At 37.6% G+C, this 16,527-nt stretch overlaps 1 protein-coding gene across 22 annotated transcripts in view; it reads right to left on the reverse strand.

Moving 5' to 3' along the window:
* ADAM22 (ADAM metallopeptidase domain 22) overlaps positions 1-16,527 on the reverse strand; it is a 230,886-nt gene that overhangs the window by 181,384 nt on the left and 32,975 nt on the right. For all 22 annotated transcript variants that reach the window (XM_019716319.3, XM_074340696.2, XM_019716291.3 and 19 more), the window contains exon 3: positions 13,844-13,920. In XM_019716319.3, the coding sequence (XP_019571878.2) occupies positions 13,844-13,920 (77 nt within the window). The remainder of the gene's footprint in view (positions 1-13,843; positions 13,921-16,527) is intronic.

The raw sequence follows: 16,527 nt of genomic DNA on the forward strand, positions 1-16,527 counted from the left end.
CCACTGCACTGTACACCTGAAGCTGTAGCTGAATAATAATGAATGTCAACTATAATCTAATATATATATATATATATAGTCACGGGATATGTAGTACAGCCTAGGGAATAGAGTCAATGGAATTGTAATGGCTATACACAATGTCAGAGGGGCAAAAGATTGGTGGGGGGTTATCACTTTGTGAGGGGTGTAAATGTCTAACTATTACATTGTTTTGTACACCTGAAACTAATTTTTAAAAAAAACACTCCTGGGACAACAGTGTACAGTACTATCTGCCATATCACATCTCACTGGCTGAGAACATATGCCAACACGTGAAGCATGAAAAATATACATATCTATATTCACAGTGTGTAGTAACAGACTGATATGTATTTTTGAATGTGTAAGAAAAATACTTCAGAGACAAAGAACACCAAGACAGCTCTACGCAGATGGTATCACCTGGGGTGAGCTCATACCTTATACACCACTCAAAAACATAGTCTTTACTATAAAACAAACAGTGCTATTACGAACAAGTGTCCAATTACTCAAACTGAGCCTTTTTCCTTGCAAAGACTTTGTTCACCCAATATTTTAACAGCCATATCATAAACTTAAATTATTAAATATGTCTAGGGGACCCAATTCACTGTACATGGCAAAGTTCCCTGGGGTAGGGCTAGTTCAGTAATTTGGCACCTGGAAGAAAAACAGCAGTGAGCCATGATAATTTAATCTTCGATGTGTTTCCTAATCGCTGTAAAAACTCAAAAGAGTTTCTATGCAACTATGCAAAAACATTTATTACAAGTTTCACTATTGCACATGAGAAGTATTTACTGTATCTAGCAAATTACGTTTTCAACCCATCTAGTAAATCTGTAATACAAAAATATACAGTAATCTTTTTAACTATAAAATAGTATTTGTATGGTATTTTACTGGAAAAACTAAGGACCATAAATAGTCTTGGTTATACTGAATAATTCTGTTACTATTTTACTTACAATTTAAATAATATGGTCATAAGTATGCTGGTATCTCCAGATTCCCCTATAAAAAGAGCAAGCAATGCTAAAGACATCTCAAGGTCATATTAAACCATCAGATGAAACACAATCTTCCTGCACTAAGGCTGCACTTTTAAAAACAGACCAGAAAGTATAAAGCTTAACTAGATCAGTAACATGAAGGTGTACAGGGCTCTGACTCCACTCTGCTCAGCTCTGATCTATCCTTAAAAAAGGGCTGACTTGAGCTTGCATAGCTTCCTCCCCACCCATGAGTTTGACCTTCTGACCTCTATAAAAGGCCCAGCCCCCTGGGCCCAGTTGCCTGTAGGATTCCTTCCAGATGCACTTTCTAAAACAATTTCATTTCAGCTTTAGAATTGGCCTCTGCCTTCGATCACTTTCTGGCTCTTTGCCAGACACATCCAATGGCCCCTCCAGTGTCTTCCAACCCAGTTCCCCTTTGTTGTGGGCTTTGCGGTCAAGGGCTGGCCCACTAACAATTAAAGCCATCCTGGGCCGAGCCTAGGCGACTTTCTGCCTGTGAAAGAAAGTTATAAAGTCTAGTTCTAGGATTCCCAGTTTAAAACCACCACTTTGCAACTTATAACAAACAATAGGAAATGAAATATGCTTCAGCTGGTATAAAAAATGTGAGGTCTATATAAAGTTTCTTTGGGTATTCCATCAGTAGTAGAACCTTACCCTTAAAAAATATCAAAAGTTCAATACATGTTTCAAAGGTAGAGTTTTATTACGAATCAAAGAGCATAGATCATTGCCATGAGAAGTATGGAACTCTTGCCAGACTTGCAATGGACATGGAACTGAAAACCTGAAAGCTTAGCAATTATTTACACTTGACACCATGCCTCTTATGATACAGAAGTTACAGAAAAACAGCTGTTACTGTACCATTAAAAAGAAAAAAGTTCCACTTCGAAAAATAGTTTAGCATAAAACTACCATAAGACCCAATGTTTCCAGTTCTAGGTATCCACCTTAAAGAAATGAAAACATATCCATACAAAGACTGGCATGTGAATGTTCCCAGTAGCATTATTTATAATTGCCCCAAACTGGAAACAACCTAAATGCCCATTATCAGGTGAATGGATAAACACAATGTGGTATATATGTAAATATCCATACAATGAAATAATACTCAGACATGAAAAGGAATGAATTAGTGACACATGCTACATCATTAGTGAAGTTCAAAAACATGCCAAATAAAAGAGTCAGACACAAGAATACATACTGTATGATCCCCTTTATATGAAATGTCCAGAAAAGGCAAATTTATAAAGACAAAAAGTGGATTAATGATACGCTAGGGCTGGAAGCAGGAATGAAAATTAAAGTTAAATGGGAATGAGGACTCTCTCTGAAGAAATAAAAGTGTTTTAAAACTGATTTATGGTGATGGCTGCAGCTATTCAGTAAAGTCACTAAAAATCATTGAATTGTACACTGGAAATGGGTGAATTTTATGACATGTAAAAACACCTCAAAATTATTGTTAAAAATCACACGTGTTTAATTTTATGCAATAGGTGTGTTCCTAAAAGTCCCTACCTTATAGTTGAGATTATATTTGATAAGCACAAATAAAAGTAGCATTGAGAAAGAGGATATAACAGTAGGTATAGAAGAAATTTTAGAAATTATTTTCTAAAAAGCACACACAAATATATATTGATAAAGCTAAAATGCTCACGATGAGGACAATTCTTTGGGAAAATACTTTTTTCCAGAGTTAGCTTAGAAACAAGTAAATGAATACATCAATATCCACCAAAAATATTATTTATCAAAAACTTATCTCTTAAAAAGGTTGCATACCAGTCAGGATAAAGATAAGATTAAAACATCTATATGACTCCTATACTACATTAAATAATGTTTCAGGGAATTTTTTTTCATTACAAAAAATTCATTTTATACAACTTTTTCATTCTGATACAAAAAAAAAGACTAATACCAATCTCATTTATGATTGCTGATGCAAAACTTCTAATAATGTAACAGCGTTTCTATTTTAGTAGTAATGGTGTACCTAAAGAGATTGGATGTTAAATTTTTAGCTAAAAATTGCCTTAAAATCAGTTGCAGGGTTCTAAAATGGACACTAAAATTTTCAATTGGGCAACCCTCCTTTTTGGGGGACAGATCCCCCTAGTAAGTTATTAACTTCTCTGAACTCTTGAACCAGTCTGGAAAAGCAATTACACTCACCTCAAGGTGTTAACTCCAAGATGCCATTCTGTGTTTGTTGTCTGTCAGCCTGTCCCACTCCTGAAAACTATCTGTATATCCTTGGCTAAGCACTGGATCAGAGGAAAAGAAAAACCAGAGCTCTGCAGAAAAGCTTTGCCATCCTGGCCATCCTGGTCTATTCACCACTGCATGCGGGAAGACTGTGACAGGAACATGTACTTGGTGTTCTGGGCTGCACTCATTCCACACTGGTTACGGTTTGAAGTTGAATGAGCCATACTTTGGGAAAGATACTGTCAAGCCATGGGAGTCAGATCATAACTCTGAGAGTCGGGGTCCAATTTCTCTTTCAGAGAGTAGATGTCCCCACTGCTTTTCATCTTGAGGCACAATGTAAGAGGCCTTGGACCAGAAAAATGACTTGCCCTTTTCTCTACTGGGCTCTACTAAGTAGAAGATAGGTCTACGTTCTCTGGATGGTGGCACCAACCCTCCACAAGAAGGCCTGTGGATGGGCGTGGGCTTGTGGGTTCTTGGAGTGACCACTCTTGGCAGATGTTAGCAACCATCACTGGAGGAGGACTGCTATGGCCAGCAAAGCAGCTGTCTTGAGGTTCGCTGCAGGGGATCTATTATCAGAGGCAGGAATAATGGCAAGATAAAAAGACTAGAAAACAAATCTCAGAAAGAGTTGAGGGAGATACGTGGAGATGGAGGTAATTTACAGCATGAAGGCCAGCAGGGGGTTGTGCCATAGACTTCAGATTAAAAACAGGAGGTGTAATTCCATTCTATACTCACATCTAGAGAAACCAGCAACATATGGGCTACAACTGTAAATTACGCAACATGACCAAGTAGAGTTTATTCTCCACAGTCAAGAATAGTTGTTAATAAGGGAAAACATGAATAAATCACAATAGGTCAAATAAAAAAAGTCATGTTCACTTGAATTGACTAGAAAGGCATTCAATAAAATCTTATACCCATTCCTTTATATATATAAAAAAAAACTTAATAAATAAGATATGGGATACTGCTTGAACATTAGAAAGACTAGAGCTCAAAAGTCAATAAATCAACACTCTACTTAACAGTGAATACTAGAGATATGCCTATTGCCAAAAGAACCAAGACAAAAAACGCTACTATCACCAAATAATAAAGTTCAGGATTTTCTAGAAAAGGCATTAAGGTGGGCAAAAATAATAAGTATCATTTTGGAAAGAAAACAAAGGCTCTCATGATTTTCCAGTCACATTATTGTATAACTATAAAACCCAGGAGAAACAATGAAAAGCCATTAGCAATATTAAGAAAAATTAATAAGGTAAAACACAAATCAATTACTTTCTTACATAGCATCAATAACTAAATTATGAAATATGGAAAAATATCCACAGTAGCAACAAAAAATACAATTCCCATGAAAATATTCTACATAAAATGTGCAGGACCTATAAAAACCAAAGTACTAAATTTTACTGAGAGACATAAAAATGCTTAAATTTTTTAAAAGTATACAATCATATCATGCTAAGCAAAATAAGTCAGACAGAAAAAGTCAAAAACCATATGATTTCACTCATGTGTGGGATATAAAACTGAAAGCAACAAATGAACAAGACAAACAAACAAATAAAAACTCACAGACACAGACAACAGTTTAGTGGCTACCAGAGGGTAAGGGGTGAGGGATGGAGGTAGAACAGGGTAAAAGGGGTCAAATATATGGTGATGGAAGGAGATCTGACTTTGGGTGGTGAGCACACAATGTGATATATAGATGATGTATTATAGAATTGCATACCTGAAACCTATATAATTTTATTAACCAATGTCACCCCAATAAATTTAATTTTAAAAAATTACAAATAGGCAACTTGGAAAAAATACACAATGATACTGGATGGAAAAGCTCGGTTCTGTAAAAACATGTACTTTTCCCAAATTAAAATATAGGCTTAGTGACAGTCCAATTAAAATTCCAAAAAGAAAGTTACGAAATTATCCTAAATTTCCATATTAGAAAAGGCAAAAATATCTAAGAAATTTTGCAAAAAAAAAACAAAACTAGCAATGTGAGAGTTTTCCATGTTATATATTAGAACACTTATAAAACTACAATAAATACACGTACTACAGTGGTAGTAGGCCCAATAATTAATGAATAGATCTTCAGAAGAGATTGCTTTGAGAAGATATTAAAGTACACTATAACTAAATATGTTGAGTAAAGGATTATAAGTCAGTGGGGGAAGGAGTGAAGAATGCAACAGATGATGTGGGGAAAAATCAGTAACCTCTGCTTGGACTGTCAGCCAGTCTTTTCTGTGGCCTATGAAGAGCTTCATGATGTGGGTCTCGCGACATTTCCAACCTCATTTAATTACTCTCTGGCTCACCCTGCTGCAGACTCCTAAGCCATCTTCCTGTCTCTCAAACCTGCTAAACTTGTTCCTGCCTCAGGGCCTTGACACCTGCTGTTCTCTCTGACTTGGGGGGGGGCGGTCCCTTCAGTTCAAATGCCATCTCCCCAGAGATGACCTGCCCCTGGCAACCATTGCTCAAATACCACTTTCACCTTCACAGCAGGCACTTGCTTGCTATTAATATTAATGGCACTATCAGTGCCTGGAATTACTTTGTTAGCACGTTCACTGTCTTTCTGACTAGAATACAGGCTCCCTAAGAGTAGGGTGCTCATTTCCTTGTTTCTAGCAAGTTCTTGTGGTCTAGAAGAACTCTTAGCACTTACTAGAGGCTTAAGAAATGTATATAAGTATGTGTACATACAAATCTATGTGTATGCATTCATATGTATTGTGTACATATACACATGTGTTTACATATATGAGTATGTGTGAATGTGTATAAAATGAAGATAAGGATCTTTACTGATAAGGACTATTTAATACAGATTTGTCTTCTACACAATTTTGTATTAAATGTACGTATAAACAAATTTACCATAATAACTTAGTTGAACAGCAAGATATTCAGTTACAGATTTATTAATAACAGTGAGAGATCTACAGTGTTATTATCATCACATATCATCATTTAATTATAATCTTAGCCTCATCACTTATTTTTGTCCACACTGTAAGCATTCTACTTAGCACACTGTAAATAGCACGTTAAGGCCTCTTCCAGATCTAACTTCCAATTCCAGTTGAATTCATACCATCTTTTTTTCACCCATTGTGATTCCTACTTTCCCTGCAAATTCAAGAGTCTCACTGGTAAACAAGCGAGGGGTGAGTGACAAATGATTCTCCTAAATGAGAGACAGGACTGGACTTGCCCACTTGAACTGAACTTGGGTTTTCCCTGCCTGAGCTTGCTCCTGCTTCTCCCCTCCTCCAGCCCCACACCGCCTCCCATTCTGCATGGGCAACCCCATCTGCTGACAGCTTCCTGTTTGAGTCCCTAGCTGTCTGCCCTACTGCCCATGTTGAAATAGGGGGGGGGAAGAGACACTGATATAAGGATCGTAAGTAAGAGAAACTACTTTTGTTGTTACTGGAATAAGAAGATAAGAGGGAGAGAGTCTGTAAACTACAGTTAAAATTTAGTAGTAGGATCATCCAAGATCTGTGAGCTGTTCCACAGAATCCCTTCCCAAACAAACAGGTTCCAAAAGATGGTTCTTTTCTTCCTAATTATATCTTTCACATCCTAAAACAATCAACCAAACTCCATGTGGAGTATTTGCTTCTTTGTATGTGGGGTATATATGTGCATGTATATGTGTGTCCACGTGTGTGTGGTTTGTTTTTGCCAGGTCACAGGTTGTAAAGGGATCAAAGAGAATTGAAAGGGAATTTTTTCAATATTTGTACATTACTATGGGCAGTTTAATCACCTACTTCTTAAAGAACAGGAAAAAGATTTACAGGAAAAGACTTGGCTTGAATTACTCAAATAATATAGTTAAATGTCTTTATTGAACTTTTTTTGTTTTCTGAGAAATGTTTCACAATAAAGTATAAGTTGCTGACCTCAGCAAAGGTCCAACATGGCCTCAGGACTAGTTTGACCAGTCCAGGCTATATATTTGGCTTTATTAATATATCTGTCCTAAAGAATAAATTTCACAACTATGTGACTCCCCATGAAGGAACTAAACATTTTTTTCTACCCTTCATAATCTTGAAAAATAGGAACTGGCTGTGCTTTTCCTTTTTAATCATTCCATATTCTTTATCTTCTTCATGTAGAAGTTACAACCCAAAGGTTGAATTCTTGTGTAATTTGGTTATAGATAATCTTGTTTACTGAACATTCAGAAGGAATATTATGTAATTCCTTCCATTCCAATCTAAAAATATCTATTATTGGATCCATTCTGCAACTATAATTCAGCTACTTTGCCTCCAATTTAAAACAAAACAAATAAACAAAAAACTCAGTAGGATGTCCCACCATCGTAGAATTGCTTCATTAAAAAAAAAAAGCTTTTAAAGAGCATATTCAATTTTTCTCCTTCCTGCTACTTAACCAACACAACTACAAGATGATATATAAACTAAAACTATGAAATAAAAGCATTCTCCATAAAAATAAGAAAAAAAAATCTTTGTATCAAATCATCCTGGCTCTTACAGCATAAAGAAATCAACTAACTGCCACCTTTGCTTAATATAGATGCCAGGCCAAAGAAAAAAAAAATCACTGCATATTTCTCAATCCAGTTATCTCCATTTATGTTATTATTTTATCCTTTGTAATTTCAAATTTCCGTTGCAAATGAGAAAAAAAATACCCAATGGAGGTTCTGACCAGTATCTCAAAAGAATTATACTTCACCCCTAGTATTCTAAGTTTCATGCTCTGATAAGTAGTGTTATATGTGTTTCTCTTTCAGGAACAGAACATTTTTGGGCTCAGATTTCTCCAAAGGAAGTGAAGTAGTTTGGGGAGAATGAACAGGAATTAATGTCCCTTCTTTGTTTGAATACTGAAAGTCAATGTATTACGAATGCCAGGAGCCGGAAACCAAGGCAGAGCTAGCCACAGAACAACAACTTAAAGGAGGGATGGGAACGAGTCACTGAAATAGAAACCTAAGAAACTGACTTTCCAAGTCACACCTAGTTATATAGGCTCAGCTTTTAGAAGCGCCAAACACTTATCCTCTTTTCCTTGTTTGCTGCTTCCCTCTTCCCAACTAACAGCTTCCATTCTCATCCAGTCATCTCCTCTGTCTCCTGGCTATTTCCAGCCTCTGGTTTTTAAGTCAATATGTCTTCCCAGTCTGGAATTTAGCACCTATTCTGTGCTAAGGATACAGCAGTGAAGGAAAATAAATCTCTACATCAAGGAGCTTATGTTCTAGTGGGAGGGAAAAGATAATAAACAAAATAAATAATTAAAATATAGAGTATTAGTTGACCATATGACAAAGCTAGTAGTCAAATTCTTGCCCTGCAAAAATGGGAACTTCATATGAGTCAACTTATGTAGTAAATGGTGATTAATATTATTTTTTCAATGAAGCTGGGGAGGAGCACAGGTAGTAGGCTGGATGGAGGAATGAGGACAAAGAGAGTTACAACCTAAAATACAGCAATCAACCTCAAAGTAGTGGAAATATTTAAGACTGTTTTTCTACTTTCTCATTATTTTTCTAAGAAACATGCATTTCCTTATAATGAGATTTTAAAAACTTATAATATTAAAGTTGCGGGAAAACTGAAATTAGTCATTTAAACGTGTAAATTTTAGATATAGTTGGGAGGAGAGAGCCAAAATGGCACAGTAGATAAACACTGTGCCTGCTTCCTTCCATGAGCACATTAAATTACAACTAAATCATAGAACAATCAACCTGGAGAACTATCTGAAACCTGACTGAAGTTTCGTAACTAAAGATAGAAAGAAGAAGCCACCTTAAGACTGGTAGGAGGGATGGAGACGCGGAACTGGCTAACCCCAAACCTCCATGTGCTGGTTGAGTGATATCTCCGTCGAGGAGGTTCCCCCCAGAGGAACAAGAGACCCCAGCCCCACACTGGCCTCCCCAGTCCACAGTAGTGGTTCTGGGAAGAGGAGCCCCCACAACATCTGGCTGTGAAAAACAGTGGGGATTCAGACTGACCAGGTGGGGTGGAAGGGGAAACCCAGAGTCCTCTTAAAGGTCTGGCACACAGAATCTCTCACTCACAGGCCCTCACCTTGGGCTCTGGCAGAGGGATAGTAACTCAGGAGGCATCATAGGCATACGGAGGGGTGGGGGGTAGGGGGGCAGACTGAGGTGTGTGGCTTCAGAGACAGGGCTGGAGGACAGTTGCCATTTTCTCTATGATGGGGCCTCCACCTGTGCAGCTGGCAGGGGGATACCATCTTTCCCCTGTTGAGTCCATCCCCACAGGCCAAATCTAAATTTGACTGGCTTGGTGAGTTCAGCTGATCCACCTTTCTTTCTGACTCATTGGGACCTCACCCAACATCTGAGGCACTTTCTCCAAGAGCAGCCAGCCCTGCCCGCATTACACTCGTTCTTGTAAAACTATTGGAGTCCTCAGGAACCAGATGGGCAGCAGCTGGCCACAGTGTGCTCTGAGACTTTTCCTGACTAGCTCCAGACTCAGCACTGGCACCAAACCAGAGTCTACATTAACCAGTTGACCACAACTCTTCCCACTCTAGTGACTCACTAAGACCCTGCGTCACTCAACTTGTGTACCATGTGAGGCTTTATCAGTTGCTGAACTTTAAGGGAGCCAACAGGTGGCAAAAAGCCTCAGGATGACCCGGCTTTTTGTGGAGCTACCCCAGGCCCAGGACTGGTGGCAGCCATCCTCAGTTCAATGTGGCCTCTCCCATGCACCTCCAGGTCCAGCATAGGCAGTGAGCAACCGTGGATCACTTTGAAGCTCCTACCAGGTAGTCCCCAGCCAGTCACAGGCAGTGGGTGACATGGGCCTGCACCCGTGCCCCTCGCAAGAGGCCCCAGAACCAACATACTTAAAGGTTGGCTTTAGACCACAGCAAAGCAACACCCAGTGACACACCCAAAGGGTGATTTCAACAGGCAAAAGTCCACTGGAGTGAATCCCACTCTGTGGGGTAAGCCCCCCACACACCAGCCCATAAGCTGTGGATGTGGCTAAACCCCACAGCCAATCAGCCTGAGGTTCAATCCCACCCACTGATGTGCCCATACGAATCAAGAATCAACTATAACAGGAGAGCACATACAACCCACATAAGGGACACTCCTGGAGCTCATGGAGCGGGTGACTAGGGAGACTGTGCCAAGGCCCCACAGGGCACCTACTACATAAGGCCACGCAGCCAAGACTGGGAGACATAGAAGATCTACCTAAAACATAGAAACAAACACAGAAAGGCAGCCAAAATGAGGAAACAAAGAAATACATCCCAAATGAAAGAACAGGAGAAAACTCCAGAAACAGAACTAAACTAAATGATGGCAAGCAACCTACCAGATACAGAGTTCAAAACAATGATTATAAGGGTGCTCAAGGAACTTAGTGAGAACTTCAACAAAGAGATAACCAGCATAAAAAAGGACATAAAAACCATAAAAAAGAACCAGTCAGAAGTGAAGAATACAATAGCTGAAATGAAGAATGCATTAGAAAGAATCACCAGCAGACTAAATAAAGCAGAGGATTGAATCAGTGATTTGGAAGACAGGGTAGCAGAAAACACACAATCAGAACAGCAAAAAGAAAAAAGAATCCAAAAAAGTGAAGACAGTTTAAGAAACCTCTGAGACAACATCAAGTGTAACAACATTTGCATCGTAGGAGTAGCAGAAGGAAAAGAGAGAAAGCAGGAATTGAGAACTATTTGAAGAAATAATGACTGAAAACTTTCCTAACCTGGTGAAGGAAATAGATATACAAGTCCAGAAAGCACAGAGAGTCCCAAACAAGACAAACCCAAACAGGCCCACAATAAGACACATTATAAATAGAATGGCAAAGATTAAAAACAAAGAGAGAATCCTAAAAGCAGCAGGAGAAAGGTAACTAGTAAACTGTAAGGGAGCTCCCATAAGACAATCAGCTGATTTCTCAATAGAAACTTTGCAGACCAGAGGGGATTGGCAGGAAATATTCCTGAAAAGTGATGAAAAGCAAGGACCTACAACCAAGATTACACTACACAGCAAATCTATCATTTATAATTGAAGGACAGATAAAAAGCTTCCTAGATAAGAAAAAGCTAAAGAGGTTCATCACCAACTGATAGTTGGTTGTTACATAGTAATCACAAGGAGGTAGGGTATACGCATAAGGAATACAGTCAATAGTATTGTAATGACTCCATATGGTGTCAGATGGGCACTAGATTTGTTGAGGTGATAGATGGGAGACGGCTGGGGGCCGTGTGAAAAAGGTGAAGGGATTAAGAAGTACAAACTGATACTTACAAAATAGTCATGGGGATGTAAAGCAAAGCACAGGGAATATAGTCAATGGTATGGTGATAACTAGGTATGGTGTCAGGGGAGTACTAGACTGGTCAGGCGGATCACTTCTTAAATTACATAAATGTCTAACTACTATGCTGTCCTCCTGAAATTAATATAAAATAATGTTGAATGCCAACTGAAATTGAAAATTTTAAAAAGGGGAGAAAAGGTGAAGGGGTTCAAATTTCCAGGTATAAAACTAAGTCATGGGATGTTATGTTTAGCACAGAGATTATAGACAATAATATTGTGATAGCATGGTACAGTATCAGATGGTTGCTGCACTTATGGTGATCACCTCTTTAGGTATACAAATGTTGAATAATGATGGTGTACCCCTGCAACTAATATAATTTTGTATGTTAGATATATTTTAATAAAAATCGTAAAATAAAAAAGAATCATAAAAAATAAAAACAATAAAATAACAATAAAATAATTAAAAAATAAATTAAAAGTTATGGTTATTGCATTAAAAAACGTGTAAATTTTAGGGCATTTACATTTACCAGGAATATAAGATACAAATCATATTAACACAATCTTATTCATGCCCTACGAAATTAGGTTTAAAAACTCAGTGTGGTGTAAAATATTTTTAAAATAATTAATGTTTATTAATTATTTTAAAAAGAAATAAACTGTATTTTAATGAGCAAAAGAAATATAATTTATGTTACACTTTTAAAATATACATAATCTAAGAAGAAACAACTCCCATTGTTGGATTATCTAAATAGTCAATTTCCATCTAACACAATGCTTTTCAGTATTTGTTTGTGAACTACGAAAATGTGGGGAAAGGCAAGAACTACTTACAAAATGTACCTGTGGACAGCTTAATTAAAAAAAATAAACTAATACATGGCTTAAACATTAATACAAAAATGGTATTATCACAAATTTCATTAAAAAATTCCATGAAAATTAGGATAATAATAAAATTAATTAAATTAATACATTGAACATGGACTGAAATCTAAAAGGAAGAAACAAATTCTCCTGAAGACTGACGAACCTAGCTCAGTAATCTAACAGTTTATATGTGCCCATTCCCCAAAGAAATCTCTAAATCAGCATGATCCAACAGAACTTTCTGCAATGAGGAAAATGCCCTGCCTTGTCCAGTAAGATAACCACTAGCCACACATGACTATCAAACATTGAAAATGTGGCTAATGCAATTGAAAAATAGAACCTTAAATTTTATCTAAATGAATTCATTGAAATTTAAACAGCCACAAGAGGCTGGTAGCTACTTATCCAGATAACAAGCTCTAAGTTCTGCTTCTAATATCCTTTTTTATTAACTCATAGTCTTCCATCTACCTGGTTCCCCAGTGTAGACAACTTAGGCTCTAGTTCTCACTCTCGGTCTACAGTTCCATCCTTCTGGCCTTGAGTTTTCTTCCTGAGCTGCTGATTTCAGCCAAGCTGAGAGCCAGTGCTGCTCAGTTCAGAAACACAGCTGGCAAAGTCCTGGTCCCTTCCCACCTGCTTATGATAAGAAGTAGGATACAAATTCTTTTTTAAAAAAGTGAACAGACAACTAAACGTCCTGTACTATACTTACCCAAAGGGAAGAGATTAAATCCAGTGACTATCAAAAGCTACTTCCAAACCTAAAATTCTGTTATCCCAAACCTAAAATTCTAGGTAGACAAAATACAATTTCCAACATTATACTGTATTTAAAGAACAATCTCAGTACCTAAACCTCACAGAAATCAACTCCCATATCAAAGCAATCACACATCATGCAGCCAGTCCTCTGAATAATTGAGCAAAAGGGTAACTTTCTCTTTTCTGCTGTTCTTAAGAAAGATATGTTAATGCCCAAAGTACTATTTTTATAATTTTACATAGGAACTTAGGTCACGTATATTCTTATATAAAATATCGGAATAAGTCCTGCCCTCCACTTTACATTGTTAAATCTGTTACAGCTATTCAATTTCAAATAGATAGCCATTTCCTGTTATTTGCCAGACTTTATACCTTAAAATAGATATAACAGATATTATATCGATAGACATAATAGTTTTCAATGTAGTATTTAACTGATATAGGAAGATGAAGTAAAATATAGTAAGAAAACAAAACTTTACAGAAGGATAGGAAAGTGGATTCAATGTGTATCTGACAAAAGTTGAATGCAGCTCAACAAACTTACTGGTTTAGCACGACATCGAGAATAAACGATGTTCCAAAGGCATCAACCTGGAAGCTTGCCTGATCAACATGAGTCAACTGCAATATCAAACAGATAAAAAGTATTTGTTATTCAACCATAGCGATCAGACAATAAGCATTTCTTACGATCTCTTGAAAATGGTTTATAATATCATAAATTAGAAAACCAATTCAAAGTGGAGATTAAATGAAAACAAAGTAAAATTTACACTTTCTTAGAAGCCAGGCATTCACCAATTGGAAGTAAAGCACCATCTAATCAAGGAGGGCAAGTGTCTACCTTTCTGGTTTAACCTCAAGTGCTAAACATTTCATTTGCACTAAGACTGCACTTCATTTTTCCTATGTTAAATAACTGGCTCCTTTAAAATTAAACTTTGTACATTAAAAAGAAATAGAGCAAATATGTTCAATTCAAGAGTAAAATAATGTGGGGAATATGACCTAAAAAAAAAACCTTTTTATCCTCTCTCCAATATATACTTTAAAAATATTTCAGCTCTAATTTACTAAACGTAATTTCATAGAGGTTTCCACATCTCCCTAAGAGCAAAATTGAACTTCGGACCATCTATCTATTGCAAATATCACCTATCAAAATTTTCTTGGGAAAATAAAAATCACTATTTCCCATGCCATTCTTGGAACTCTCAAGAGAAAATCACAAGGGACTCTAAACTAAAAAAATATAGTGTTACCAATAATGTAATATAAACATATTGAAGAATCATATGCATTAACTGAAAAAAAGGAGGAAGCACAACTGTTCATTCTGTTTGACTCCCCAAATACTAATAGTAACTAATCTAAACAGCAGGACTGACTTACTTGGAATTTTTGTGTATATGTTTCTATAATATCCAAAATTTCTAAAGGAAACATGTATTATTCCTACATCAAGGAAAAACAAACAAACAGTATTTTAGAGTAAAAACCATCCGAGCAACTATATTTATGCCGCGTGTGAGGCAGAAGGTGATGCTGCTTCCTGAGAACCAGCGCATCTTAGGAAGGAATATCCTAGGACTCTGTGGGGCGTAAAGGGCACCTGAACCATCCCTGGGATTTCCAGACATAAGTAAGCTTATGGCATTAGGTGAAAGGAGAGCACTTAACTAATAATAATAAAGCTGTTTTGAAGGAAAGGATAGGTCTTCTATTGTAAGGTATTTTAAAGCACTGGGGGGTGGGAGAATGCAATACCTCAACTGCAAACATATTCCAGTCCTCATGAAACCCCAAGGATGAACTATCTGGATGCCTCTCCGCCTCATTACCCATTCCACTCTAACTCTTCACTCTTTCCAATAATGCCCTGGCTATCACCAAACTCTGGCTTCTTTTTTTTTTATGATAGTTCTTGGAGGCACACCTTACTCTTCATTTCCATATCTGCCACTGATCATATCCTCCCTGATCTTTCTAAAACTGACTCCTTACCAAAATCCCAAATGTAAGCACCAGATTTTCTGCTCTATCAAATACAAACTCTCTCTCCCCGGATATCAAGATCGTCCAAAATCACTTTCTCCACCCCAGACATAATGGCACCCAAGTCTCTAAGGACCCACCCACACCCCATTCACACTCAGTTGTTTCTGCTGCTCTTTAATCCAACAAGCTACGTGTACTCCAAATTTTTTCCATGGCTTTCACTCAGCACTTCCCATGAGTGCTTTCCCAAACCACGGCCTTGGGTAGAGATCTTCATCCATGCCATTTCCCAGAAATGGCCTTATCCATCCTTCAAGACTTAGATCAAGTTCCTCCTTGTGTTAGTCTGCCAGGGCTGCCATAAGGAAGTATCACAAACTAGGCGGCTTACACAATAGAAATTTACTTTCACACAGTCCTAGAGGCTAGAAGTCCAACATCAAGGTGGTGGCAGATTTGATTTCTCCTGGGGCCTTTCTCCGTGGCTTGCAGACAGCCACCTTTCCATTGTGTCTTCATGTGGCCTTTTTCCTATGCATGTGCATCCCTTGTATATCTGTCTGTCTGTCTGTCTGTCTGTCTGTCTATCTATCTATCTAATCTCTCTCCCTCTCTTCTTATAAGGACATTAGTCATATAGAATTAGGGCCCACACTTATGACCTCATTTAACCTTAATTACCTCCTTAAAAGCCCCATCTCCAAATACAGTCACATTAGGAGTTAGGGCTTCAACATACAGATTTTGGAAGGGACAGAGTTCAGTCCAAACACTCCTCTTCCACAGTCCTCCCAATCTTTCCAGCCTCTTTCTCAATACTGTTCAGTTTGATATCACAGCCTAAGTACTGACCAACACCAGGCACTCAATAAATATTTCCTGACTGACTGACTCAGTTGAAGGTTTGTTTCATCAATCACCTGGACGCATAACTGAACAAGAATGCAACAACTATAAATTACCTGCTAATAAAATGCAGTCTTTCCATCAGGGTTGTTCTTAATGTCATGACAACGGATAATGTCTTTCCTTTTGTCTAAAAGCTCTTTGCATTTCCTGAAGTGCTGACTACCATATTTTGGGAACAGCCTGAGGAAAGCTCTGCTTCTCAGAATTGATGTCTCAATTAAAATGAACTTCTCTCCTCCATTCTTTCTCTGCCTTTGTTGCAGCGAACAGGGCAGAGGCCACATCCTATTCATCATGGTATCATGATTACAGGGTCAAAAT

The sequence above is a fragment of the Rhinolophus sinicus genome, chromosome 4 (genome assembly GCF_057876585.1).
Source record: "Rhinolophus sinicus isolate RSI-liver-muscle chromosome 4, RSI-T2T, whole genome shotgun sequence".
Taxonomy (NCBI): Eukaryota; Metazoa; Chordata; class Mammalia; order Chiroptera; family Rhinolophidae; genus Rhinolophus; species Rhinolophus sinicus.